Source organism: Gopherus flavomarginatus, chromosome 2, assembly GCF_025201925.1.
Source record: "Gopherus flavomarginatus isolate rGopFla2 chromosome 2, rGopFla2.mat.asm, whole genome shotgun sequence".
Lineage (NCBI taxonomy): Eukaryota > Metazoa > Chordata > Testudines > Testudinidae > Gopherus > Gopherus flavomarginatus.
In genome coordinates, this window is record NC_066618.1 from 192766165 (window position 1) to 192793736 (window position 27572).

General features: G+C 44.2%; 1 protein-coding gene across 3 annotated transcripts; it reads left to right on the plus strand.

The window, feature by feature from the left end:
* The first annotated feature begins 5172 nt into the window (after nucleotides 1–5172).
* On the plus strand, nucleotides 5173–27572 carry BLOC1S4 (biogenesis of lysosomal organelles complex 1 subunit 4). 3 transcript variants are annotated; one of them, XM_050941875.1, is made up of 5 exons: nucleotides 5175–5448; nucleotides 8362–8433; nucleotides 12103–12204; nucleotides 16015–16149; nucleotides 26733–27572. In XM_050941875.1, exons 1-5 carry the CDS (start codon nucleotides 5263–5265, stop codon nucleotides 26832–26834), a joined length of 597 nt encoding a protein of 198 aa, XP_050797832.1. In that variant the 5' UTR covers nucleotides 5175–5262; the 3' UTR covers nucleotides 26835–27572. The 3 variants fall into 3 exon arrangements, with proteins under 3 accessions (XP_050797834.1, XP_050797832.1, XP_050797833.1); XM_050941877.1 differs by lacking the exon at nucleotides 12103–12204 and having other exon boundaries at nucleotides 5173–5448; XM_050941876.1 differs by lacking the exon at nucleotides 8362–8433.

Here is a 27572-nt window from a genome sequence, read left to right on the forward strand (position 1 = left end):
GTTGAGTTAACCCGTTCTCTGCTCTTTTCCTCTCCCCCCTCTTTGGCCTCTCACAACCTGCAAAGGAATCTTCCACTACACACTCATACCTTTAACCCTTCCCAAAATGCCTTGCAATGCTTGCACCAGCGTTAGCAACATACAATGCTGATCTGCCTCCCCAGGGGACCTGAGGGAGGGGGCCATTGGTTTGTGACACTCTGACTCCTTCAATCTCAGTTCCAGTTCCATCCATCTCAGATCCACCAATGGGGAACCCGGTGGAGACCCCCTGAAGGTCACGGACATGGGTCTCTAGGATGCCCGACTGCTCCCAGCCACTCCTGTGGCCCCAGTTGGTTTAGGAATGGATGTAGGCCCCGGGGGCTGCCTGCTGTTCCCAGCTTCTCTCGCGCCCCCAGCTGGGTCAGGAACCAGCTCCTTAGAGTGATCTTCCTCTTCCAACTGAGCAATCAGCTGTGCCTTAGTGAACTTTACAATACACATCTCCCTCTCTCTCTTCACAACTCTACAATGTCCTTCTACAATGAACATCTCCATACTGTTCCCAAGTGGTCACAGACTCCCAGGCCTGTGCTCTCTCAGCTCCCCATGGTCCCTGGGAGGAACCTCTTCAGTGTGACAGCCCTTCTTGGGGGTCCACTCCCTCTTGGGGTTAAGCCGTAGGCTCCTTTGCCTCCTGGGACCGCACCTCTCTGAGCCTTCAGCACGTCTGTCTCTCGGCAATCCCCCCTTTGTTCTACTGCTTCCTAGTCACTTACAGGATGCTTTGTCCCTGGGGTGCAGTTTATCCCACCCCTACCACCAGTTGTCATGAAGTAACCAGGCAATGCTCTGGAACTATTCCATATGAAGCCAGTCAGGACTCTGGGGAAGCATGCCTCCTCTTGCTGAGCATACTATCACCAGGGCAAGAAGCTTAAACAGCTTCGACCTTCCTCGAACTGACCTCGGAAAATTCAGCCTACTCTTCCACACTGTGTGCTTCCTGCACCAAGTCCACCCAGGAGGGGCTCCTGGGGAGCCAGAGGGCCCTGCACCCCAACTCCGCAGTCAGACATGACTCTCAGCCAGCTGATAAAACAGAAGGTTTATTATTTATCAAGAAGAGTGCCCCAATATCTTCATCAATGATCTGGAGGATGACGTGGTCTGCACCCTCAGCAAGTTTGCAGATGACACTAAACTGGGAAGAGTGGTAGATACACTAGAGGGTAGGGACAGGATACAGAGGGACCTAGACAAATTAGAGGATTGAGCCAAAAGAAATCAGATGAGGTTCAACAAGGACAACTGCAGAGTCCTGCACTTAGGACGGAAGAATCCCATGCACTGCTACAGACTAGGGACTGAATGGCTAGGCAGCAGTTCTGCAGAAAAGGACCTGGGGTTACAGTGGACAAGAAGCTGGATATGAGTCGACAGTGTGCCCTTGTTGCCAACAAGGCTAACGACATTTTGGGATGTATAAGTAGGGGGGCATTGCCAGCAGATCGAGGGACATGATCATTCCCCTCTATTCAACATTGGTGAGGCCTCAGCTGGAGTACTGTGTCCAGTTTTGGGCCCTACGCTACAAGAAGGATGTGGAAAAACTGGAAAGAGTCCTGCGGAAGGCAACAAAAATGATTAGGGGGTGGGAGCACATGACTTATGAGGAGAGGCTGAGGGAACTTTGATTGTTTAGTCTGCAGAAGAGAAGAATGAAGGAGGATTTGATAGCTGCTTTCAACTACATGAAAGGAGGTTCCAAAGGGGATGGATCTAGACTGTTCTCAGTGGTAGCAGATGACAGAACAAGGAGTAATGGCCTCAAGTTGCAGTGGGGGAGGTATAGGTTGGATATTAGGAAAAACCTTTTCACTAGGAGGGTGGTCAAGCACTGGAATGGGTTACCTAGGGAGGTGGTAGAATCTTCTTCCTTAGAGGTTTTTAAGGCCTGGCTTGACAAAGCCCTGACTGGGATGATTTAGTTGGGGATTGGTCTTGCTTTGAGCAGGAGGTTGGACTAGATGACTTCCTGAGGTCCTTTCCAACCCTGATATTCTATGATTCAACAGGAACACTGCGTAGAACAGAACTTGTTAGCACAGAAATCAGTGACTTTCAGCCAAGTCCATCCTGAGGAGTCCTGAGGCAGACGCCCTGGATTCCCCCTCTTCCAGTGCCCCATGGCAGACTGCCAGCTTCCAGCAACCTGACCTCAGACACCCCCATTGCTTTGTCTTGCTTCCCAGGCAAAGAGTCACCGGGTTGCATCCCCCTCCTGGGTCTCAGGTTATGAAGGGCACCGGTCATAGCATACATGCAGAGAGCTGGAGCAGCTTCACCTGCCCCAGAGGTCTCAGCCATTCCCACCACTGAGGTATTAGTGCAGCACACAGGGAAACTGAGGCACACACAGTATTAATGCAAAACAGTAAAACTCACTTAGGTTCAATAGTAAGACTCACATAGGCTGACATACAACATAACAAAGGAAAATCCCCACTTCGTCACAGACTCTGAGGCCCCCTCTACTCTGCAGAGTGTTGGAGAGCTGCGCGAGCAGCTATGGGGAGCTTGGGTCCCTCCAGCTGCCCTGGGACGGGAGCCCGGGGGGTGAGGAGGGGACATGGGCAGGGGGCTGTTTTTTGGCCCCAACCTGGATGTGTGGGGGGGGTGGGCTCCCCAGCCTCCCCCCGCACACAGACTTTTGGGATGGCTCCAGCACCCTTGTGGTGGGAGATAAGTTTTCAGGGAACAAAAATGGGGAAATTAGTATAAAGAATAATTCCCATACAAACTTACCTGAGTTTGCTTCTCCTTCACCAGTGGGCTTATCTACATGTGCCAGGTGAACTTGAGATGACCCAGGGAAGTTTCAAACAGCTCCTGGCTCATGGCATGTTTTGAATCCTCTGCTACATCACGCCTCCACTTCCCCCTCTTGCTCTTTATGGCAGGAGTCTCTGCCTCAGGTTTCAGCAAAGCAGGGTGCTGGTGGGATACCTGCCCTGTATAGCATGCAATTCATTGTAAAAGAAGCAGGGCAGCATCACATTTCTTGTTTTCCTTCCTCACATTCTCATATGCCTGACATAGTTCCTTTGACTTCATACAGCACTGCGGCTGGTCCCTCTCATACACCTTTGCCAGAACTTCCCCAGGCAATCTGCTTCTAGCGGTTGATGTTTCTGTGGCTGTCCTTGCAGTCTCTTTTACATACAGGCCCAGGAGAGCCAATACTGCTTGCCTGTCCCAGCCAGGAGGGTTTCTGGTAGCTGTGGGTTCATGAGGCTAGCATGTTCAAACGGTCAGATGCAAACAACAAATGTGAGGTGATGTGTGCTTGTCATGATGAACAATCAGGAAAAGCCATTTGAAAGATACATAGGTGTCTCTAAAGGGGTGCGCTTTTGGGGCCTCTGATGTCTGGCTTGTGGAGTCCAAAATTGACTGCAGCTATTGTCCCAAGGTCAGAGGAATTCTGGTAGAGCAGCTGGTGGATGACCATTAGGCTTAATACAAGTCACACAAGGTCTACACATTCCCATTGTCAAGCTAAGTAGATCAATGAAGGCTCTAGATGGCAGGGAGAGGTGCTTCCCTTGCTGAGAGGCAAATTTTAGAATACACTGTTGTGCGATTCCTTCAATGCAAGTCAGCTCAGGTGCACCTAACTTTGTGGCAAAGACCAGGTTTAAACTTTCATGTAGGCTGGAAAGGGCTACTGTAGTATTGTCTCCCATGCACGTGCTATGACTGTTAGGGAGCTCACTGGCCTGAGGTGGCATGGCAATTCCTCACTGCTACTTGTTCTTTTTCTTCCAGCTCATCTAGCTAGGTAACATGTCCATGAGCTAAAGGCTGAAATGCTTATAGCAGTGGTCCCCAACCCGGTGCCCACGGGCACCCAGGCACTGCCCGGGGCACTTATGTGCGCCTGCCTAGTGCCCAGCAGGGGAGAGAAGCCATGACCCCATGCCTGACAAGGACAGAGAACTCCGGGGCTGCGGGCGCCAGTGTTCTCTGTCCTCATGGCTTCTCTCTGGATTCATATATTATGTAATATTAAACATGATGTTTTTCATATTATTTAATGTACAAATACAAAATAAGCCTTGAAAAATTGTTGGCACCCGCCACTTCTGAAAACATGAATATGCTACTGGCCATAAAAAGGTTAGGGACCACTGGCTTATAGTCTAATGGGGCAGTTCTCCTGCGTGCGTGGCTAGCTCTAGTGCAGGTGTGGCCAAACTATGGCCCACAGGCCACACCATGCGGCTTGGCCTCACTCCCGACAGGGCACTGGATCAGGAGCCGAGTTGCACGGCTCCCGGAAACTGTGGCATGGCCCTGTTCTGGCTCCTACATGCTCCAACGGGAGCTGCAGGGGCGGTGCCTGTGGATGGGGCAGTATGCACAACCACCTAGTGGTGCCTCCGCATAGGAACCAGAGAAGGGACATGCCACCACTTCTGGGAGTCACTTGAGGTAAGCACCGTTTGGAGCCTGCACCCCCTGAGCCTCTCCTCAGGCCCAAACCTCCTCCCCCAACCCAGATCCCCTTCCCAATCTCCAAACCCAGAGCACCCTCCTGCACCCCAAACCGCTTAGCTCCTGCCCCACCCCAGAGTCCACACACACCCCCCCCAGCCAGAAGCTGCACCTCTGACCCCCTTCCATCTGCCAAACCCCTTGGTCCAGCCCAGAGCACCTTCTTCCCCCCCAAAAACTCATCCCCAGCCCCAGCCCCACCCCAGAGCCTGCACCCCCAACCCCAATTTTGTGAGCATTCATGGCCTGCCACACAATTTCCCCTCGGGCCAAGTCTGCCCGTGACCTGTTCTAGTGGCTCAAAGCGCTTCCCCAGAGCCCTGGGAGGAGGAAAACCGGCAGTGGCTGCCACACCCTCCCTGTCCGACCCCTTTAAAAACAAAGCAACTAGCCTGAGGCAGCAGAGGCCTCGGGCAATGGGGCAGAGGCAGGTGCTCCCACCTCCTGCACGGCTGCCCCCGTTTGCTCTGCGCGCGGCAGGGAACGGCCACGACCTGCCCACGCTCCGCCGCAGCCAGAGCTCCCACCAGCAGCCAGGCGCTAGTCACGTGGCTTCCTTCCCACCCCGCCCCCCGCTGCTCTCACCGCCCCGCCCACGCCTAAGCCGCCTGCGCAGACTGCTCCCCTCGCTTGACGCTGCCGGGTTTGCGGTTGGGAGGCCGTTTGCGACCCCGTCCGCTCCGCACGTGAGCAGTGGCGTCCGCGGACGGGCGGGGCAGGATGGAGGAGGCGGCGGAGGCGCCGGGCGCTTGGCTCAGCGGGGACAGCGGTAACGTCTCGCAGAGCCCCAGCAGCGCGTCGGGCATCGGGGAGGAGGGCGGCGACCCCCCGGAGCTGCTGCTCAGCCGCGCCGCCGCCGCCTACTCCGCCTACCTGCTCCCGGCCGGGCTCGATTTCTGCGCGCAGGTGAGAGGGGGCGGGGCGGGTTGTCCCCTGCGCGCTCCCGTGCCGGGGCCGCGCGGGGGCGGGGAGCTGACACCCGCGTGCGGGCCGGGGGCCTAGGCCGGAACCCGGACTGGGCGCCCCGCCCCCACTCCGAGGCGTCCGTTCGTCCTCTGCTGCCCCCGGCCAGGCCCCCCCGACTCGCCCCTGTGCCCCGGGGTTTGACCGCCCGCTGGTGCCTGCGCCAGCAGCAGAAGTTTAACGGGGGGAGGGGAATGTCTCAGGTCTTGAAAACTCACATCCTGGGTTACACACACACACACACACACACACACACACACACACACACACACACACACACACACACACACACACACACACACACACACACACACACACACACCACACACACACACACACACACACACACACACAACACACACACACACACACACACACACACACACACACACACACACACAGTCTTTGTTTATTTTGCGGGGAAAACATGGATTTCGGCTGAAGCTGGGCCCGTCCGGGGCGGGTTTCAACTGGAAAATAAGACCTTTGGGGGGGGGGGTTGATGGAAACCAAAATTTAGATAGAAACTCTAAAGCCAGCGGTTACTTACTGATGGGCCCGTTGTGCTGGGCGCTGCACGCCCATGAAAAGTACCGCAGACCCGCTATTTTGAGAGCTATTTGGGAGCTTGAGTTCATAAAATAAAGAAATTCCTAGAATTGGACTTTTCAGAATCACCGTAGGTTGGGTGCAGGGGTTGCCAGTGCAGGGTGTTGCTTTCACTGCCCCTCAAAGCACAGCCGGGGAGGGACTGTCAGTGCCTTGAAGGCATCAGAATGTCAAGGGATGTTGACTTGTTTTTCATCAGCTCACGTTCATTACGTGATTATTTGTGTTCTTCCATAGACTGGTTTGTATAACTGGTCATTTGTAACGTTAGTGTTTGTACATTTGAAGTTCTGCTGTTTATAGAAAGTACATGTAAAGATGGGGCCTCGGTCTCACAGAGAGTTTAAACTCACAATCTATGTTAGGAACCAACAAGCACTGGCCTTGAAGGTACAGCAGCACATTTCATCTGTCACTGTCAAGAGACCTTTACATTGCTAGTGTCACAACCAGTGTTTCAGATCTCTGTAATGCTCCTGAGGGAATTCTGGGCCAAAACATTCTGAGCACAGTATTTTAATATTCTGCAAATGTTATTTGTCAGTAAATAAATGTGAAGGCTCCAGAATGGCAGTGAGGAGCACAGGCCACTGGTTGCACAGAGGTGGGAACTTACCCTGGAGCCCCCGTCCTCCCCCCAACCCCTGGACATGGACTCCGTGGTAAGGCTGCACCCTGTCCTGACACAGTGCAAGGGCTGGGCCTGTCCCAGAAATACCCTGGGACCCTGCCCCTCCGCACCAGGTGTGGGCAAGCAGGCTCAACCCATTTTGATGCAAGTGTGGAAGAACTTATTGTGAGGGAATCCAGGTTGGGGGGGAGAGGGTTCTTATTGGAGCATTCTGGATGTGGGTGGCTTGGGGGTGGGGGGTCTAAGTATAAGGAAGGGGTCTGGGTGCATGGAGGGCTTGTTGGGGAATTCCAGGTGTAGGGACAATGGAACTCTGCAGGGGCATCCAGGTGAAGAAGGTTGGGGCTCAGTGGGGAGGAGTCTGAGTGTGGGGGGGATGGGCTCAGCAGGGGGGATGAGTGCTATGGGAGTGGGGCTTGATGGAGTGTGGGTCCAGATGCAGCTGGTTGGGGTTCAGTGGTGTAGGAGTCCAGATGTGAGAGGCTTGGTGGGGTGGGGGATGCAGGGGTCTTGGTGGGGGGTTCTGAGCAAGGCTCAGTGAGGTGTCTGGGTATGGGAGGGACCCCGATGCAAGGGGATTGGGCAGACAGGCAAGCAGGAGCGGGGGATGCAGACATTCCTGGAGCTGAGGAGGTTTCTTGGGGTGGGCCTGACCCAAAGCTGGCCGTTCCTTGCAAGGGAAGAGCAGGACCTGTTCTGGCCAACCCAGTGCAGGGTAGGAATCACAAGCATCCCCTCCCCCCATAGTGATTTTCACTCCACCATTTGCTCTAGGCACCCAAAATAACACACCCGCACTGCTGGGGAAGAGCACGTGGCCACTCTTGCGCGTCACTTTGCTTTCCTGTCAGAATTTCTGCAGGAAAACAAAGAAATCTGGGGGGGACGTGAATTCTGCAGACATGCAGTGGTGCAGAATTTCCCCCAGGAGTACAGTAACCAAGAGATTAGAGAAGAAAATGTTATTTCTCTGTTGTCACTCTGTTATTTGATTACATTTAGTCTCACCAATTTTACTGTTTCTCCCAAATTGTTAGTCAGTTTTCTCTGTGTTGGGGTTTCACATAGCAGCAGGGGAAGGAAGAACATTTAAAATACCAGCAAAAATGTGAATTTTTTTATTATTATTATTTTGGGACATTACTCTTTACTCAGTTTTAAAAACTGACTAGATTTCAAGGTGATTTTATCAGTAAGCTATTCCTCCTATAAGAGGTAACTATAATTATACTGACATATACTATATGCATGAATAGATCTAACATACAGAACTTGTGACTAGTCATTTGTGTGTAGAGGTAGTTGCTAAGAAATGGCAAAATATTGGAGTTTCACTGCGATGTATTTTTGGTTGTTGTGATCTGCTGTAGCAGGGTTCTCAAACTTCATTGCACTGCAACCCCCTTCTGACAACAAAAATTACTACATAACCCCAGGAGAGGGGGCCAAAGCCCAAGCCTCACTGCCCCAGGCAGGAGGCCTGTAACCTGAGCCCCACTGCCCAAGGCTGAAGCTTTGGGCCCCAGCAAGTCTAAGCCACTTCAGGGTCCCGACCCAGAGTTTGAGAACTGCTGTGCTATAGTGTATTTTTCATTACCTGAATGTATTTTTTACAGATAGAAAGTTTAGACAAGAGTCTAGAAGATTTGCTGACCAGGGTTGATGAATTTGTAGGGATGTTAGACATGGTATGTATTGATCTCTATAACTTCCATGTGGGTACTGCCAATTGAGGAGGGAGGGCACGCTGAAAAAGTTGAGTGGCTTGGGGTGGTTGTTTTGTTTTGTTTTTCCCTTCCTGGGAATAACCAGCATATGATTAACATTAAAGGTCACTTTTTTTTTTTTAAGTAGAGGTCTATGTGTGCAAACAGTTACCATGCTTGCTTACCCAAAAATTATCCAGTTTGCCTAAAGTGATGAGATGTTTGCACACATGTAACTGCTAATGTATATCTGAGCATGTATCTCAAGTCTCCTTTATGAAAGTGTATTAGCCAATACAATGATAAATATTTGAAGGGACACTTCTAAGTCATATTTGGCCCATAAATTTAATAAGAATAAGTTTTTCAACCCCTAAAACTAATAGACATGTTTCTTTGAATTCTAGCAGGTAGATCAGGGGTGGGCAAACTTTTTGGCCCGAGGGCCGCATCTGGATGGGGAAATTGCAGGCAGGGCCATGAATGTAGGGCTGGGGCAGGGGGTTGGGGCACAGGAGGGGTATGGGGTATGCGAGGGGGCTCAGGGCAGAGGGTTGGGGTGCAGGCTCCCTGCCTGCTCTGGCCCTGCTCCGCTCCCAGAAGCAGCCGGCACCATGTCCCTGTGGCCCCCGGGGGAGGCGGGGCAGAGGGCTCCACACACTGCCCTCGCCTGTGGGTACCTCCCCCGAAGCTCCCATTGGCCGTGGTTTCCTGTTCCCGGCCAATGGGAGCTCAGATGGCGGTGCCTGCAGGCGAGGGCAGCACATGGAGCCCTCTGTCCTCCCACCCTCCTTTTTCTCCCCCAGGGACCACAGGGATGTGGTGCTGTCTACTTCCAGGAGTGGCGCAGGGCCCACGGAAATCCCATTGGCCAGATCCAGCCCGCGGGCCATAGTTTGCCCACCCCTGGGATAGACATTTATAAAAGCCAACATGCCCCATGCAGTCTTTGCAACCTAAATGTTACAGTATTAGGCTGGTGCATGAAAACCAAAACATGAAATTCACTGCTGTTTGGCCGTTGACAAAAATGAGATGTTTTCATTGAGAAAGAAGCCAATAGGAAAGAGCATAAATATTGAAAAGTTAATTAGATTTTATTCTTAATTCTTTCAGTTCTAATAATATAAGATTGCCTTGAAAAATGTTAATGAAAATTAATCTGCTGAGGCACAACAAGATAGTAATCCACCTTTAATATAATAATTGCAAAGAAAAATATTTTGTTTGCCTGTCCAGGAAAAAAAATCTTTTGGGGCAAGTAGAATTTTGACAGGCTGATGATCTAAGACTGTTTTTTGTGATAAATAAAGGAGAACTAGGTTATCACTTATTAACCTGGTGATGTTCTTTAATTAACAGTACCATATTGTTTTATGTTCCTATTTGACTTCAGTCACTCTTGAATCTCCAGACTTCATCTTGTTCATAATTTCAATTATCATAATAAATCATTAAGAGTCAGCCCTACCGAGTCAGACCATGGTCCATCTTGCCCAGTATCCTATTGCTGATGGTGCCCCATACCAGAACTTTAGGGAGAGTGTACAGAAGAGAACAATTGTGGAGTGATTCCCTCCTGTCTTCTCCTCTTTGCTCCTGGAAGTCAGAAGTTTAGGGTTTCCCCCAAACCATCTTCACTAATAGCCATTACTGAATTTTTAGTGGTTTCTAAGAGATGCAGAGTTCATTTCGGACTATAAGATTGTATTGTGTGCTTACAGTATTGAAACAGACTTGCAGTACTTTTTTGCAACCTGCTTGTTGTTATTAATTAATTTATTTTATTAATAAAATAGCAAGATGCAAAATTTTAAATATGTAACAATAAAAAAATTGCAGAATTGCTAACTGGATATTGTCAAGTATCCATATATAAATAATAAGGATCATACTTACGTGGAGTGATAGTGTATGCCAAAAACGTAAAAGAGATTGATTGATTGTTTTTCAAATTCTGGGGCATACCATCCATCCTTTCCCTGCTCCCCTCCCTCCCGCATTAGCAGGTGTGCATGAGGCCCTGACCAGTTAAGAATTTTTTTCTTGTTTCTTCAGGGTAGCCAGTGTGTGCTAGTCCGATTCCTTGGGGTGCCCAGCTCCACCCTGTGTGCCCTGGGGCATTGTGGGTATGAGGCTGATCCCAGAATCCCTACCCCTAGGATCCCCGTTAGCATTAGCCATGCTGTGCCGTAATCCTGCTGCCAGCCGATTCCCACAGAAACCACACAGCCTCGTAAGAACTCACTCCCTTTCCCCCTCTTTCTGTCTCTCACAATCCTCCCTTCCCACCATGGCTGAATTAGGAATCAACATTGTGGCAGCGCTGCACAGGTGTTCTGGCCCCACAGCAAAGGCCTCACACCCAGCACATGGACGTATGTGAAAGGAGAGAGCGGAGCCACTATGCGCGCACACAAGTTGTCGCTCCAGGCAGCTGGGATTCACACAGAGTGTGTGAGCGTCCTTCCAGTATTCATTGTTTATGTGGGGATTCCACCCCCTAGCTCCAAACTCGGCACCAGCTTTCCCTGTGCTGCGGGGGGCATGCATGGGACATGAATCTCTCGAGAGGGGGTGCAGCATAAAAAGTTAGGGAATCTCTGACATAAGACAACTTCAGAATTAAATTCCTCACTCATAAAACCAAATGCCAAAAAAAGAGAACCACGTGCAGTGAGTAATAGCAGCTTATCTGCCATGGACAGAAAGAATATCTAAAGATATCTCTTAACCACCCTCAGTGTTGTGCCACAGAAGAGAGACATCAGATTGCATAGCACCTTCTTCTGATTAAAAGTGCCGTACAAGTAATGTAGCCTCATACGCCCAATGTGATGTAGCTATTTTCCACATTTTGGTATTGCTCTTGTAATATCACAGAGCAAAACCACACATATGCGAAATATGTTTCCTGTCTATATACTTCTCCAAGAAAAGTTAACTGCAATAAGATGTTGCTCCAGTATACATATAAAAAAAAATCTTGATGCAGCTTGGCATATTCAGTTGTTTGGGAAAGATGTTGTTTGGTTATTGAGCTTAAGGGAAAGAGAAAGGAGCAAGTCAGAGAAGGGACAGAAAGAAGACAAAAAAACTTTTTAATAAAATAGGTTTTCCTTTATCTGAATGGCAGAAATCATACTACAGTCATGGGCCCCTTAGAAAAACTTTAAATGGGTGGAAATCTCTTGAAACTATGATAACAATTGCACTTGAACCTCATGCTCTTGACATGCAGTGGTTCTTTGTGATCTTGAGTTGGTGTCTTTAACTTTTCAGTGTCTCCGTTTTCCCATCTGTCAAATGGGGATAATATTAACCTTTGTAAAGTGTTTTGTGATCTTCGAATGAAAAGAGTTGAAAGTGCAAAGATTTATTGTTTTATTATTGGTTATTACGTTTTGGCTTCTGTTTTAAATTAGAGGCAGTCCTCTGTGCCATTTGGAAATAATTAAGAAATGAGACCAGCATATGCTTGCATATGTTAACAGACACAGTACCAGCACTGGTTTGTTTACAGCCTTCAAGATCCAGTGGCTTTAACTAGATGTCCACTAACTTTAGTATTAGAATATACCAAAGTTATTGTCAGATTTAGTCACTGTAGTGTTCACTCAATGTGATGTAATTTGTTTGGATTGTATTTAGATTCGAAGTGAGTCTTCTCAAGTAGTCAATGAAAGGGTACCTCAGATTCACACAAAAGCTACAGAAATGAGACACATATATAGAAAGATTGACAAACTAGAGGTATGTATTTTGATGTCAGTTATTTGCATTCCTTTTCTCAAGGGGACAGTACAATTGCATATTTTAATGTTTTTCCTTAGAATTGCAGACCCCTTTCAGATGCTTCAAAAACATTTCTATGCTGAATGTAGCAAACATTTTTTTTTTGTCTTTCCAGTTTCTCAAGGTGTCTTTTTGCTTCAAAGTGTGAACTAGTGTTTTCGCACACAAGATGTGATCTAGTACGTGTAATGACGTGGGAACCCAATATTACATTATTAATTGGCTGCACGTGTCAGTCACAAATGTTTAACTGTTGCTGTTGGCTGGATGCCAGAGCTCTACAGGAAGTGCGTACGCAACTTCTTGTGACCAACAAAAATGGTACCAATTGTCTTATTTTCTTAGCACACTAATGACAAGTACAATGCTAATAGCAAGTGGAAATATAGAGGAGCTAAGGTGTTTCCACTTACCTCATGGAAGTTTTTTAACGTAGCTCTTCTGTACTTCCTCAAATACTTGTGTGCTTTTTGTCTTATTTAGGATTTTTGGTTAGTTGGTTTGCTACTCTAGTGAATAACCAAACTGATATTTTGCCCCTAAGTTTGGCATCTGCACTAGCCTTATCACTGAGATTCATGTGGGCCAACTTTAGAACTACTGTTATCTCTGCTTTTTTCCAATTTGCCTTTTCCACACACATCACCCCATCTACAAAATGCCTTTCTCTTATATTACAAGGTTAGTAGCAGCAGTCCTCAGCCTCATTTAGAAAGACATTCTACATGATGCTTGGTGCAGGGTAGATAATAAAAACATCTGTAATGGAAGTTCTCATAACTTTAATTCAAAATTTGTTTGAGTTTATGTGTATGTGTCTCAATGCATTCAATAAGTCAGTATTAAAATAAATGGAACAAAAAACAGTTCACTGCTATAAATCAGTGCACCATCCATCTATATGGTTCATCACATTAGTATTCCAGTACAGTGCATCTGAGAATTGTACATGTATTCTGTACAGTATTATAACTTATTTTACTTAATGTTTTATCTCAGAGAATGAGAAATTTTGCGAACTAAACTATAAAAGGTAACTAACATCCAAATCTTAATACAGGTTTAATGTGGGGAACTAATAGATTTTTTTTTTTGTAATTTTCTGAAAGCACCAGGTTTCTTGAACAGTATCTTCATTTATGTTGGCGCTCAGTGCTTGGAACAAGACAGCTAGCTTTCCTGCTTTCTCAAGTCAGTAGTACAACTTAACACTTTTTGATAGTGTCTTTCATACAGAGTGTCTCCCAAAACAATTCAGAGTTAAACAGTAGAATGAGAGGAAAATTGAGATCCAAGATAACATTTGCAAAAGCACCAACATGACCTAGGCTCCTAAATTCTATTCTCAAAAGTGATTTAGGCACTTAGGTGCCTAAATCTCAGTGGACGTCAATGGTACAAAAGCACTTAAATTACTTAGATGCTTTTGAAAATGTTACCCCACCTAGGCAATGAAGAAAAATATTAACAGCTAAGATCTGAAATGATTTTGAAATAGAGATCCAGGAAGAGTTTCAGATACTAGGAGCTGTGGATTAGAAAGCTCTTATACCTCACTGTGGAGGGACAGGCGTTCATTGAGAGATCAGTGCAGAGAAAGGGGGAAGAGGAGGGTAGGATTGTGAAGAAAACTGAAAGTCAGTGAACTTGTTTTAAAACCCAAAAAGACGATTCTAAACTGAAGATGAATGGGGAGTTGATGGGGTACATACACATTTGTTTCAGAATATCTTTGACTTTAATCAGTTACTATATTAATATAAAATCCAAGATGGCAATGGCCTGAAGGAACAGAATGCTGCAACCTCTGTTCATTTCACATGGTGCCCTGGAAGTGCGCACAATTATTAATTTCCTGGTGTGTATTCAACACTTAGGCAACAAGTGAATCTCTGGGCCTCTATGTCCTTGTCTGTGAAATTGACAGCAAAGACTTTGCCCTGTCCCCTGCTTTTAAGCCTGAAAACCTTGCTTTGTAAAACAAGCCCCAACCCCCGACAAGTGAATGCCACAGCATGGTGACTGAAAGGTAGAATAGACTAGAGTACTATTAACAGAATTAAAGCGATGGGATGTGTGGGGGAAAGTTAACTAGACGTGCAGTTTTAATCAGGGTGGATAAAAATTAGATTTTTTTAAAATGGACTTTATTTTGTTTTGTTCATTATGTTATAATAAGTGTATCATTCTAAAAATAAACCTGTTTAAAATGAAATCTGAATTTATTAAAATATGTGAAGGCTTAAACTTATAGTCTTTTAAAATGGTTAAATAAAAAATAAATATGCTGAGTCCGTGAGCCTCTATCAAAAACTTTGAATTAAAGGCTGCTATAAAGAAAGAATCGCAGGGGGGAAATCTAACGTTTGAGGTCAAGCTTTATAAACATGGCACAGTAGGTGAGCCTCAGTAACTTAAGAGACTGTCTCAGGGCTTGTCTACACTCTCAGCACTGCAGCTACACTGCTGTAGGGCTAAGTGAAAACACTACCTTCACCAACAGGAGAGCTTCTCCCTTCAGCACAGCTACAGCACCTCCCAGGAGAAGCCCTTCTGTTGACATAGCGCTGCCTATGCTTGGGGTTACGTTGGTATCACTACGTCACTCAGGAGTGTGATACCTGAGCAACATAGTTATACCAACATAAGTTTGTAGTGTAGACCAAGTCAGATTTTACAAGAGACTTAGGCCATGTCTACACTACCACTTATGTCAGCAAAACGTATCTCACTCAGGGATGTGAAAAAAACCACACCTCTGACCGACATAAGTTTTGCCAGCATAAGTGGTAGTATGTACAGCACTATGTCAGTGGGAGAGCTTTTCCCGCCAACATAGCTATCGCTGCTCATTGAGGTGGTTTCATTGTGTCAACGGGAGAGCAGATGTGTCGCTGTAAGCTTGCTAGTGTAGACATGGCCTTAAATGACACTAGAAACTTAAGCTCCAGTCTCTTTTACTGAGTTCTATTTGAACGTTTTCCCAGACTGATCTGAAATAATCAGTTTAATTCACTGACTGCAGTTAATCCCTGTATTTAATAAATCATTTAGTTGTAAATGTGCAACATGTTTTGATACATAAACTTCTCTTATCAAAACATTAAAATTGGTTTGTTTAATAAAAAAGTATTTTATATGTTGTTTTTTGTGTTTAGTTTTAATTAAGTACTGAACATATTGAAAATGTTTTGCCTTTGGGTTTTTTCTCATTTTTTAAACATCAAATGAGCTGGGGACATTCAGCGTTTGATTTCCGACAGTTATCATTCTTGTCCACATCTGAGAGAGCCACAGACATTCATGGATATGGAAGGAATTTCAGAGCAAGTGCTATGCAAAACAATTGAAGACCTTGTTACAAATTAAAGTACGATAACATTTTGTTTACTGCTGCTCCCCAAGACAAAATCCCACTTTATGTAAACAAGTGTTATAAAAACTTTCAATTAAATAAAGCTGTACATGTGTTGTCTCACTGCATTAAATTGACCTGCCGAATGTTAATATTCTTCTATATTCTCTCTTAAAAAATGGTCTGTCTTACTCTACTCAACTTCCAAATTACCAGTTTCCAGTCATATGGAAGGTTGCACAAATGGGTTATTTGTGGCACAGATTCAACAACGGAGATGGCGCAAAAATACTGTGTTTTGTCGTCTTTGCGGATTGTTACCTGACAATTATGTTTGTTTCTACATAATCTGAACCTCTTCAGACCTCTTGTTGGGAAGTGAATAAATATAGCTTTGTTTTGTTTTCAACTAGGCCTTCGTAAAAATGGTTGGAAATAATGTGGCTGGACTGGAGGAGCAGGTCACAAAGGCAGAAACAGACCTTGGAACTTTTCCAAACACCTTTAAAAAATTCTTACACACTATCAGTGTACCATCCTTTCTTAACGTAAGTATGTTTCTGTCAAGATGAGTGTATCTTAAAATGTGCTCATGAGAATGGTAGGCTTTGAATGAGGCTACGGTGAAGTTCTGGAACAGCCTTCCAAGGAGAATAGTGGGGGCAAAAATAACTAACTCATTTCAAGACTGAACTTGATAAGTTATGGAAAGAGTGCCTACAAAGTCACATGGCCAGTCCTTGATTACTGTTGGCAAATGTCATGGTATAAACCCCCACTCTGAACCTTAGCGTCCAAAAGATGGGGTACCAGCATGAATTCCTCTAAGCTTAATTACCAACTTAGAACCTGTAGCGCTGCCACCAACCAGGAATTCCAGTGCCTGGTACACTCTGGTCCCTCCAAAACCTTGACCGGGGACCCCCAAGACCCAGACCCTCTGGATCTTAACACAAGGAAAGTAAACCTTTCCCCCACCGTTGCGTCTCCGAGGCTTCCCCTCCCTGGGCTACCCTGGAAGATCACTGTGATTCAAACTCCTTGAATCTTAAAACAGAGAGGAAAATTCACCTTTCCCCCTCCCAGACTCTCCCTGAGAGAGAAAGTAATCCTAACACAGAGAGAAAATTAACCTTTCTCTCCCCCTTCCCTGCTTTCTCCCCACCAATTCCCTGGTGGATCCAGACCCAGTCCCTGGGGTCTCACCAGAATAAAAAAACAATCAGGTTCTTAAACAAGAAAGCTTTTAATTAAAGAAAGAACAAACAGTAAAAATTATCTTTGTAAATACAGGATGGAATCTGTTACAGAGTCTTTCAGCTATAGACACTGGGAATACCCTCCAGCCTAAGTATACAAGTATACAAGACAGCTGCAGCAGCACAGGAGCCAGCAAACAGAGCTGTAAACAGGGGAGTTTCAGTGGGAGTTCTGTTGGAGGAGCAGGTTTTTGTAGATTGTATTGTATTGTGCTGTGTGTGTGTGTGTGTGGAGGCTGCTAGGAGAGTGTGCTGGGAGAGCAGCGGAGCCCTGATTAGGGAGTGAGGCTTACCTGATTAGGGGTCCTATATAAGTAGCCAGCCAGTCAGGCAGCGGCACAGACAGCTGCAGCCAGCAAACAGAGCTGTAAACGGGGGAGTTTCAGTGGGAGTTTCCAGGGGGAGATTGCAGGGGAGACTAAGACAGAGGAACCGACAAGCAAGTAAAGGGATAGGGTGGTGGTCTGGTGCCTGCTGGGGGCTTGTGTTGGGTTGACTACCACGCTTCAGGTGTGAAGGCCATGACTGATACAGAGGCAGCAGTGAAAGATACAATGAGGATGACTGGATGTGGAAGCTGCGGCATGTACATGATCCTGGAGGGGGCGCCTGAAAAGAACTTTGTCTGCATGAAGTGCCACCTGATAGAGCTGATGGAAGAGAAGATCCGAGGACTGGAGATGCAGGTGGAAACTCTGGTTGAGTTCAGAAGGGGGTTTGAGCAGACGATTGAGCACAGACACGAGGGCGCTGAAGGGATAAGCTCAGATGTGCAGATGGAAGCAGGACCAAAGAATTCAGAGGAGAGACTGCTGGGGGAGGAAAGTGGACGGTGGAAGCATGTGACTAAGAGAACCAGGCAGAAGAAAAGACGGGCCAGTGAAGGAGAAATAGAACTCAGGAACAGGTCTGCAGAGTTGGAAAATGAAGAAGGGACACAGCAGGTGGTCGCTGAAGGAGAGAGGGCAAGGAAAAAGAGAAGAGCTGATAGTCCTGCAAGAGGAGGGGAGGAGTCAATGGAGGCAACATCAAATATGAGCCCCAGGAGGATTGCAAGGGGGAATAGGAATCAAGAGGACTTGCAGCCAGTGGGTGCGGGAGATAGACCGGAGAAGCGCACTGTCACCAGGAAAAGGCAGGTCTACGTGATTGGAGACTCCTTACTGAGAAGAATAGATAGGCCTTTGACTAGAGCTGATCGGGAGAACAGAAGGGTGTGCTGTATGCCGGGTGCTAAGATACAGGATGTGGACCTGAGGCTGAAAAGGATACTAGCGGAAGCGGGGAAGAATCTGTTGATTGTCCTTCATGTGAGAACGAATGATACGGCCAGATACTCTCTGGAATGTATCAAGGGAGACTATGCCAGACTGGGGAAGACGCTTATGGAAATCGAGGCTCAGGTGATCTTCAGTGGGATTCTGCCGGTTCCTAGAGAAGGGCGACAAAGGTGTGACAAGATTATGGCGATCAACAGATGGTTCAGGCAGTGGTGCTATAAGGAGGGCTTTGGGATGTACGGCCATTGGGAAGCATTTACGGACAGAAGACTGTTCTCTCGAGATGGACTTCACCTGAGCAAGGAGGGAAATAGACTTCTAGGATGGAGGGTCGCCGACCTGATTAAGAGAGCTTTAAACTAGAAATTTGGGGGAGATGGTTGGGAGATGTTCGGGAGATCTCCACGCCGGAATTTAACCTTGAGAGGGAAGTAAACAAAGTAAGAGGGGATACAGCCGTGGACAGAAGAATTGGCATAAGGAGGAAGGGTAGTGTAGATAACAGACTAACAGGTGATGTTGGTGGTAGAATGTCTGTGCCTAACAGGGTACAGAATGTGAGTGAAGCCAAACGGCAAAAATTAAGATGTCTGTACACTAATGCGAGGAGCCTAGGGAACAAAATGGAGGAACTAGAGCTACTGGTGCAGGAAGTGAAACCGGATATTATAGGGATAACAGAAACGTGGTGGAATAGTAGTCATGACTGGAGTACAGGTATTGAAGGCTATGTGCTGTTTAGGAAAGATAGAAATAAGGCAAAGGTGGTGGAGTAGCATTGTACATCAATGAGGAGGTCAACTGTAAAGAAATAAGAAGTGATGGAATGGACAAGACAGAGTCTGTCTGGGCAAAAATCACGCTGGGAAAGAAAGCTACTAGAGCCTCCCCTGAGATAGTGCTTGGGGTGTGCTACAGACCGCCGGGATCTGATTTGGATATGGATAGAGACCTCTTTAATGTTTTTAAGGAAGTAAACATTAATGGGAAACGTGTGATCATGGGAGACTTTAACTTCCCAGATATAGACTGGAGTACAAGTGCTAGCAAGAATAGTAGGGCTCAGATTTTCTGGATGTGATAGCTGATGGATTCCTTCACCAAGTAGTTGAAGAACCGACAAGAAGGGATGCCATTTTAGATTTGGTTTTGGTGAGCAGTGAGGACCTCATAGAAGAAATGGTTGTAGAGGACAACCTTGGTTCGAGTGATCATGAGCTAATTCAGTTCAAACTAGATGGAAGGATAAACAAAAATAGATCTGGGACTAGAGTTTTTTATTTCAAAAGGGCTAACTTTAAAGAATTAAGAAAATTAGTTAGGGAAGTGGATTGGACTGAAGAACTAAATGCGGAAGAGGCCTGGAATTACTTTAAGTCGCAGCTGCAGAAACTATCGGAAGCCTGCATCCCAAGAAAGGGGAAAAAAACCATAGGCAGGAGTTGTAGACCAAGCTGAATGAGCAAGCATCTCAGAGAGGTGATTAAGAAAAAGCAGAAAGCCTACAAGGAGTGGAAGAAGGGTGGGATTAGCAAGGAAAGCTACCTTAGTGAGGTCAGAACATATAGGGATAAAGTGAGAAAGGCTAAAAGCCAAGTAGAGTTGACCCTTGCAAAGGGAATTAAAACCAATCGTAAAAGGTTCTATAGCCATATAAATAAGAAGAAAACAAAGAAAGAAGAAGTGGGACCGCTACACACTGAGAATGGAAAGGAGGTTAAGGATGACCTAGATATGGCCCAATATCTAAATAAGTACTTTGCCTCAGTCTTTAATAAGGCTAATGGGGAGCTTAGGGGTAATGGAAGGATGACAAACGGGAATGAGGATATGGAGGTGGATATTACCACATCTGAGATAGAAGCCATACTTGAACAGCTTAATGGACAAAATCGGAGGGCCCGGACAATCTTCATCCGAGAATATTAAAGGAACTGGCGCATGAAATTGCAAGCCCGTTAGCGAGAATTTTTAATGAATCGGTAAACTCAGGGGTTGTACCGTATGACTGGAGAATTGCTAACGTAGTTCCTATCTTTAAGAAAGGGAGAAAGAGTGATCCAAGTAACTATAGGCCTGTTAGTTTGACATCTGTAGTATGTAAGGTCTTGGAAAAAATTTTGAAGGAGAAAGTAGTTAAGGACATTGAGGTCAATGGTAATTGGGACAAAGTACAACATGGTTTTACTAAAGGTAGATCGTGCCAAACCAACCTGATCTCCTTCTTTGATAAGGTGACAGACTATTTAGACAAAGGAAATGCGTTAGACATAATTTACGTCGATTTCGGTAAGGCATTTGACACGATTCCACATGCGGAATTATTAGTCAAATTGGAAAAGATGGGGATCAATATGAGAATTGAAAGGTGGATAAAGAACTGGTTAAAGGGGAGACTACAACAGGTCGTACTGAAAAGTGAACTGTCAGGCTGGAAGGAGGTTACTAGTGGAGTTCCTCAAGGATCGGTTCTGGGACCAATCTTATTTAACCTTTTTATTACTGACCTTGGCACAAAAAGCGGGAATGTGCTAATAAAGTTCGCGGATGACACAAAGCTGGGGGGTATTGCTAACACGGAGAAAGACCGGGATATCATACAGGAAGATCTGGGCGACCTTGTAAACTGGAGTAATAGTAATAGGATGAAATTTAATAGTGAAAAGTGCAAGGTCATGCACTTAGGGATTAATAATAAGAACTTTAGATATAGATTGAGGACGCATCAGTTGGAAGCAACAGAGGAGAAGGACCTTGGGGTATTGGTAGATCACAGGATGACTATGAGCCACCAATGTGATATGGCCATTAAAAAAGCTAATGCGGTTTTAGGATGCATCAGGCGAGGTATTTCCAGCAAAGATAAGAAGGTGTTAGTACCGTTATATAAGGCGCTGGTGAGACCCCACCTGGAATACTGTGTGCAGTTCTGGTCTCCCATGTTTAAGAAGGATGAATTCAAACTGGAACAGAGACGGGCTACTAGGATGATCCGAGGAATGGAAAACCTGTCATATGAAAGGAGACTCAAAGAGTTTGGCTTGTTTAGTCTAGCCAAAAGAAGGCTGAAGGGGGATATGCTTGCTCTTTATAAATATATCAGAGGGATTAATATTAGGGAGGGAGAGGAATTATTTAAGCTTAGTACCAATGTAGATACAAGAACAAATGGGTATAAACTGGACACTAGGAAGTTAGACTTGAAATTAGACGAAGGTTTCTAACCATTAGAGGGAGTGAAGTTCTGGAACAGCCTTCCAAGGGGAGTAGTGGGGGCAAAAAGACATATCTGGCTTTAAGATTAAGCTTGATAAGTTTATGGAAGGGATGGTATGATGGGAGAGCCTAATTTTGGCAATTGATCTTTGATTATCGCCAGATAAGTATGCCCAGTGGTCGGTGATGGGATGTTGGATGGGATGGGATCTGAGTTACTGCAGAGAATTCTTTTCTGAGTGCTGGCTGGTGAGTCTTGCCCACATGCTCAGGGTTTAGCTGATCACCATATTTGGGGTAGGGAGGGAATTTTCCTCCAGGGCAGATTGGCAGAGGCCCTGGAGGTTTTTCACCTTCCCCTGCAGCGTGGGGACATGGGTCACTTGCTGGTGGATTCTCTGCAGCTTGAGGTCTTCAAACCACAATTTGAAGACTTCAGTAACTCAGGCATAGGTTAGGGGTTTGTTATAGAAGTGGCTGGGTAGGGTTCTGTGGTCTGCTTTGTGCAGGGGGTCGAACTAGATGATCACATTGGTCCCTTCTGACCCTAGAATCTATGAATCTATGAATCTACAAATTAAAATCCTTTCAACAAAATACAAATTTGAACTCCTTCCAGCCAAATACACATTTGCAAATAAAGAAAACAAACATAACCTAACTCGCCTTGTCTACCTAGTACTCACTATTCTGAACTTATAAGAGCTGTATCGGAGAGATTGGAGAGAAACCTGGTTGCACATCTGGTCCCTCTGAGCCCCCAGAGTGAACAACAACCAAAAACTAATAGCGCACACACAAACTTCCCTCCCTCAAGATTTGAAAGTATCCTGTCCCCTGATTGGTCCTCTGGTCAGGTAACAGCCAGGCTCACTGAGCTCGTTAACCCTTTACAGTCAAAAGAGACATGAAGTACTCCTGTTCTATTAACTCTTACTTATCTGTTTATGACAGCAAATATCTCCTAACACCAGAGATGGGACACTAGATGGGGAGGGCTCTGAGTTGCTGCAGAGAATCCTTTCCCAGGTGTCTGGCTGGTAGGTCTCACCCACATGCTCAGGTCTAACTGAGCACTATATTTGGGGTCAGGAAAGAATTTTCCCCGAGGTCAGACCAGCAGAGGCCCTGAAGGTTTTTCAACTTTCCTCTGCTGTGTGGGATATGGGTCACTTGCAGGTTTGAACTAGAGTAATCGGTGAATTTTATGTATCTTGAAGTCTTAAATCAAGATTTGAGAACTTCAGTAACTCAGCCAGAGGTTATTACATGAGTTGGGTAAGTGAGGTTCTGTGGCCTGCGATGTGCAAGTCAGACTAGATGATCATGATGGTCCCTTATGGCCTTAAAGTCTACTAATCTATGAATTTATCTCTGAGCTTAAATCTGAAGTTTTTGCACATGGCACAAGCTGGGTATGGTCCACAAAGATAATCTTACAACAGAGGAACCAAGAGAATAAATTCTTTTAGGGGCCTGAGTTCATGCTCCAAAGAGAACTTGTGTGAGTCATGAAAAGTGCTACAAAACAAGCACTAAAAGAGCAACCCTTACATAAAAGGTCATTGAATTCTGACCTGAAGGCAGATAGGAGGAACCTGTACAAATTAAAAATGTGAAAGGAATGTTTTCAAAGTGCTACTTCATGTGAGAACATCAGAAGTGTTAAAAAGAGAAAAAGGTCACTGAGCCCTATGTTGTTTTAAAGATAAATAATGGTGCCATGGTCACATGATTTACAGTAAATTGATCACAAGGCACCTTGTTAGATGGCTTTCATACAGGAGAATAAAATTACTTTTCCTTTGTGGTAATGGGCCAATTACGTGTTCAAAAATGAGAAGTAGGCTACATAACCTGGTAGAAAGATTAATTTTAACTTTTTAAGTTCATGACAGTCACTTGAGTTGTGCTGTCAAACCGTAGCATCAGAGTGGTAAAGGAGAACGCATTGCTAGAGAGCTAGCGTTGTCTCTTAGACAGCGCTGAGGGTAGAGGTCAGAAAACCTGTTCCCAACTCTGACACTAGCTCTGCAGCTGTGGGCAAGTTATTTATCCTCCTAGTGCCTCATTTTTCTTGTTTGTAAGAAGGGGGTGATAAAATACTTTGCAGTTTTAAGAGGAAAAATATTTCATTCAATCCAGGGCTTGTTTCTAAGCCACTTAGCAATTTTTCTTTTTATATTGCAGTAGCATCTAGAACCCCCACTCACGGACCAGGACCCTACTGTATTCTTGTTCCCACAAAAGTAGCCTTTAACCCTTCTGTGTGTGCTGCTACAGAAGTCATTAAATGCAAAAGCTGAATTATACAATGTTAAGGTTACAAATTTTTATTCATAACCATGACAGTGCTGTTCCAGTTTGTAAAAATGGCACTGGAGTGCTTGATTGTCTCTGTGGTGATCAGTGTTTCACAGTTCATTGGTTAAAAAGTGGTTATTTTTGAACTGCCAGCATTGTACTCACACACTGGGATTTGAAAGTCCAGTTGTGTTCTAGCTTGAACATTATGCAGTAGATGAACATTTATTACACTAGTAATAAATTCAGTAGTGGAAACTTAATAATTCTGTTGATGAAAAAGCTAAACTAGAATCCAAGTCTCTCTACCATAGCTGTGCAGGTCATGTCTGACTAAAGTGAGTATGTATATTTTCACTAACAATAAACAGAGACCAAATCTTTTAAGTACGGAGACGTCATTTCTACCAATCCCTTTTCTCAACGCAGTTTCATGCATAGGGTTCTCCGCATGCATAAAGTTAAACAAGTACTTAAGTGTTTTCAGGATTGGGGCCATAAACAATATTTCACATATTATAGCAAGCATTTGAGAGTGACTAGTATAGTTAGTTATCTTAGGACTTTTGTCCTAGCTTTTTTCACCTAACAACTTTCTGGTAACCTTTCCTTTTTGGCTGAACTTCTTTGGCTGCAATTTTTTTCTCTTGCCAGGAGTTTTTGTTTGTTTGTTTTTTACCTTTTGACCAGTCCTTGATGTGAAAGAAGTTTTGGCTGTTCTTAAATGATGTATTCACAGTCTCCTTTTAAGACTGTCCCAGAAGTTCTGCTCCTATTGGGACTCTGGTCATGCCAAGGAGTAAGAATATACAGTTCTCCCACCTCCAAATGTCACTGAGGGGGCAGATTTTTTTACACTGCTAAAATTTGAAATGCCCACTGAGCAGACTCAAAACTAATTATCCTTATTCACTTAGCAGGACACTCAGTGTAAAAGAAGAGTAAAAGGTAGTTTCAGATACTGTGCCTTCTCAAGAGTTCTGCCAACTTTTATGGTCTTAATCATGTTTTTTAAATATTTTCTCCCATGTTGCTGTATGGAAAAAACTGATGGAAGCAGGGGAAACTGCACAAAGTAGAAAGATATTCTTCTCTAGAATTTTTCAGTTATAATCATCTTATATGTTACTTTTAACTAACTTTTTACTAGATACACACAATTTCAGACAGAAGTGATATTTTTCTAACTTTAGCTAAGACTTTCTGTTGAAGGAGCAAGCCAGATACCAAGCTGCCATTTTTCACTTTATATGTTGTGAGCTGCCGATAAGCAACTTTCAGTTTACAGTTTTGTTCAAGTTTCTTATAACCCAAGTGTCAGAAGGGATTTTCCTCAGATTTTCCAAATGAAGTTCACTTCCTGGCTGAGGCCAGTTTATTGAGAAAGTGATGAGTATGTGAAAGCAAAGGGTAAAATAATTTAAATCTTAATGATTACAACAGGTATAATAATGTAAATTGTCAAACTGCTTGTGGTAAATGGCACTTTAGATCAATATTCTTGCTAAATGTTCTGTAGTGTTGCAATAACAATAGTATGGATAAGCTTAAGGAAATAATGAATTCTCCCTGGTTTAGTTGTTGGATTTATTTCAGTTATTTAAGATGAAGTTATGTAGGTTGTTACATTTAAGCTACCAAAACATGCAGAAATAAAATGTGTTTTCTGTGTTTTAAGAACATTTGGAAATTTGTCTGAGTATACAAAGAGCATCATCAGTCTTGCCTTTGCCTTCATCTTTGGCAAAAACAATTGCCTTTGACTGATTTAAAAATGGTTTAGAAAGAAGTTAAGTATTTGAAAATCGTTCTTATATACATGCACCGACCTTTTTGAACTTTAACAATGCCAGTATTTAATAGAGCTCCATATTTGTGTGTGAGTATGCAAATTGAAAAGTCATTACACTTACTACATTTTTGCATTGTATGGTCTTTTTAAAAAAAAAAAAAAAGGAAAAAGAAATGAACAATTTAATCTTCTAACCTTTGGAAAATATAAATCATGAAGCCATATGAGTAGGCTTGGAATGCTTTGATTTTTATCAGTAAATGTCAGTAAACATTGGTTTCAGTGTAAACACACAAACCGACAAAAGATTTCCATCAATGGTCATCTAAATTTAGGCAAATATGAAAAATACTGCTTGAGAACTTACTTTGACTTAAGGATACTTACTTCATATATTTTGACATGTGGTGTTGACAATTTGAGTTTTAATGGTTATAAAGCTTTAACTCTTTGAATAGCAGTGTCTGCTGTCATTACATCATTATTGTCTGGTATCCCTCGTAACTTCTTGCAATTTGAAAATTTAAAAGATGAAAACAAATTCTTAAACCCCATAATTTCATGTAACTGTGAATTTAAATAGATAAAATATTTTTAAAATTCTTAAAAGTAAACATTTTTATCAAACTTATACAAAATAAAAAAAATAAAAATCATATTTTGCAAAGCCTACATATGAGCTGGCTCAGTGCTTAGTGGAACTCTAGCTGTCATATGATTTCTGCCCTAAAGGAAGTAAAGGAAGTCAATGAACAGTAGTGTCTCCTCCTCATCCTTCACATGTGGAGCATTCAGTACATCACTTTATTACAGTTCATATTTTTCAAAAATATTTGTTACCTTTAAGTTGCATTGTTGCTCTAGTCTGCTAGTCAGGTTATTTCTTCTTTTCTTTAATTATGTGCTTTCATATTATACTTTAAAATAAATTTCATGTACTAGATCAAAAAGTTAAATACTCAGTCAGAGAGGCAATATGTTTCTGGAATATAAAATAACCAAGTTTCCCATTTCATTTGATTATAGTGACTTCATTAACGTAAGGCAACCTTTAATTTAGCCAGTTAGATTGGCAAGCGTGTGTTTCTGTTTCCAGACACTGAGAACAGAAACAATGTAAAGTGGAAGCAATTTTTATGTGAACTATGCATTTTATATGAAGGAATTCTTGTCAGTTATGAAGAGACAAAAGGCTTGAGGTTAATGTTTTATGTAAGTATAGCTCATTACATAACTGGTAAAGTAAGGCAAAAATCAAATAAAATGTTTCTTAATCACAGAAATCATCTTCCTCACGGCAACATCAGACCCTGTATGAGCCTCCAGCCCTTTTCAAGACTGAAGACTACTTTCCGTGTCTCAGTGAGCCACCTTATTCATGATTTTGCTTTTGGGTTGACATGAATCCAGAAGAGAAAATGGCAAGTGAACAAAAGCAGTGCTCAGAGTTGCTGCATTTCTATGCATATCAATGGCAGATTGCCATCCTGACTGTTTGCCACTATCTGTCTTCAGACAGTATTATAAGCAGACTTGAACTATTTGTGTATGATATATGATTATAGAAGTCTTCCTAAAGCAAAGCTATAAACTTTCAGGTTAAGAGAGAGAAATTGGTAAGGGCACTCTTGCAATTGATTTTTCATTTTTAAATACTCCCTAATAGGAAAATGGATAAATAGGAAATGTCCTTTTTCTCCCCATATTGTAATACTTTAATTCTGTGCTGCTACCAATATTAACATCTATACCACAATGCTTCTATTTTTTTTAAGTAGCCCTGTGGTAACTGAGATGAGAGAAGGACAAAGCTCTCTACGTTAATGTCCCCAAGGAATGGCTCGAGTCCTGGTCTTCAACATCTGAGAGCATGTATTAAAAATACATAGCAGTAAGATCTCCACAGTTCTATGAACTGCTAACTCCACCAAACTCTGTAGCATGAGAACAGGAATGTGATGACCGCTGTAGAATTTCAAGGGTAAAAGTCTAATCTTGGAAGTTCTGTTTGATACATGTATACAACCTTGACTTTTGTAAATGCCAAAATTCTATCTGTATGATTACCAAAGCTCTTGTAATTAAAATGATGTAATTAAAGTTGAAATAGTTTATTTGTA

What these genes read in the sequence shown, in the direction of transcription:
- BLOC1S4 (XM_050941875.1), top strand. Translation starts at nt 5,263, where the DNA reads ATGGAGGAGGCGGCGGAGGCGCCGGGCGCTTGGCTCAGCGGGGACAGC. An exon ending in TTGTAGGGATGTTAGACATG is followed by an intron (nt 8,434 to 12,102) that starts GTATGTATTGAT and finishes GATTGTATTTAG; the next exon opens with ATTCGAAGTGAGTCTTCTCA. An exon ending in GAAAGATTGACAAACTAGAG is followed by an intron (nt 12,205 to 16,014) that starts GTATGTATTTTG and finishes GTTTTCAACTAG; the next exon opens with GCCTTCGTAAAAATGGTTGG.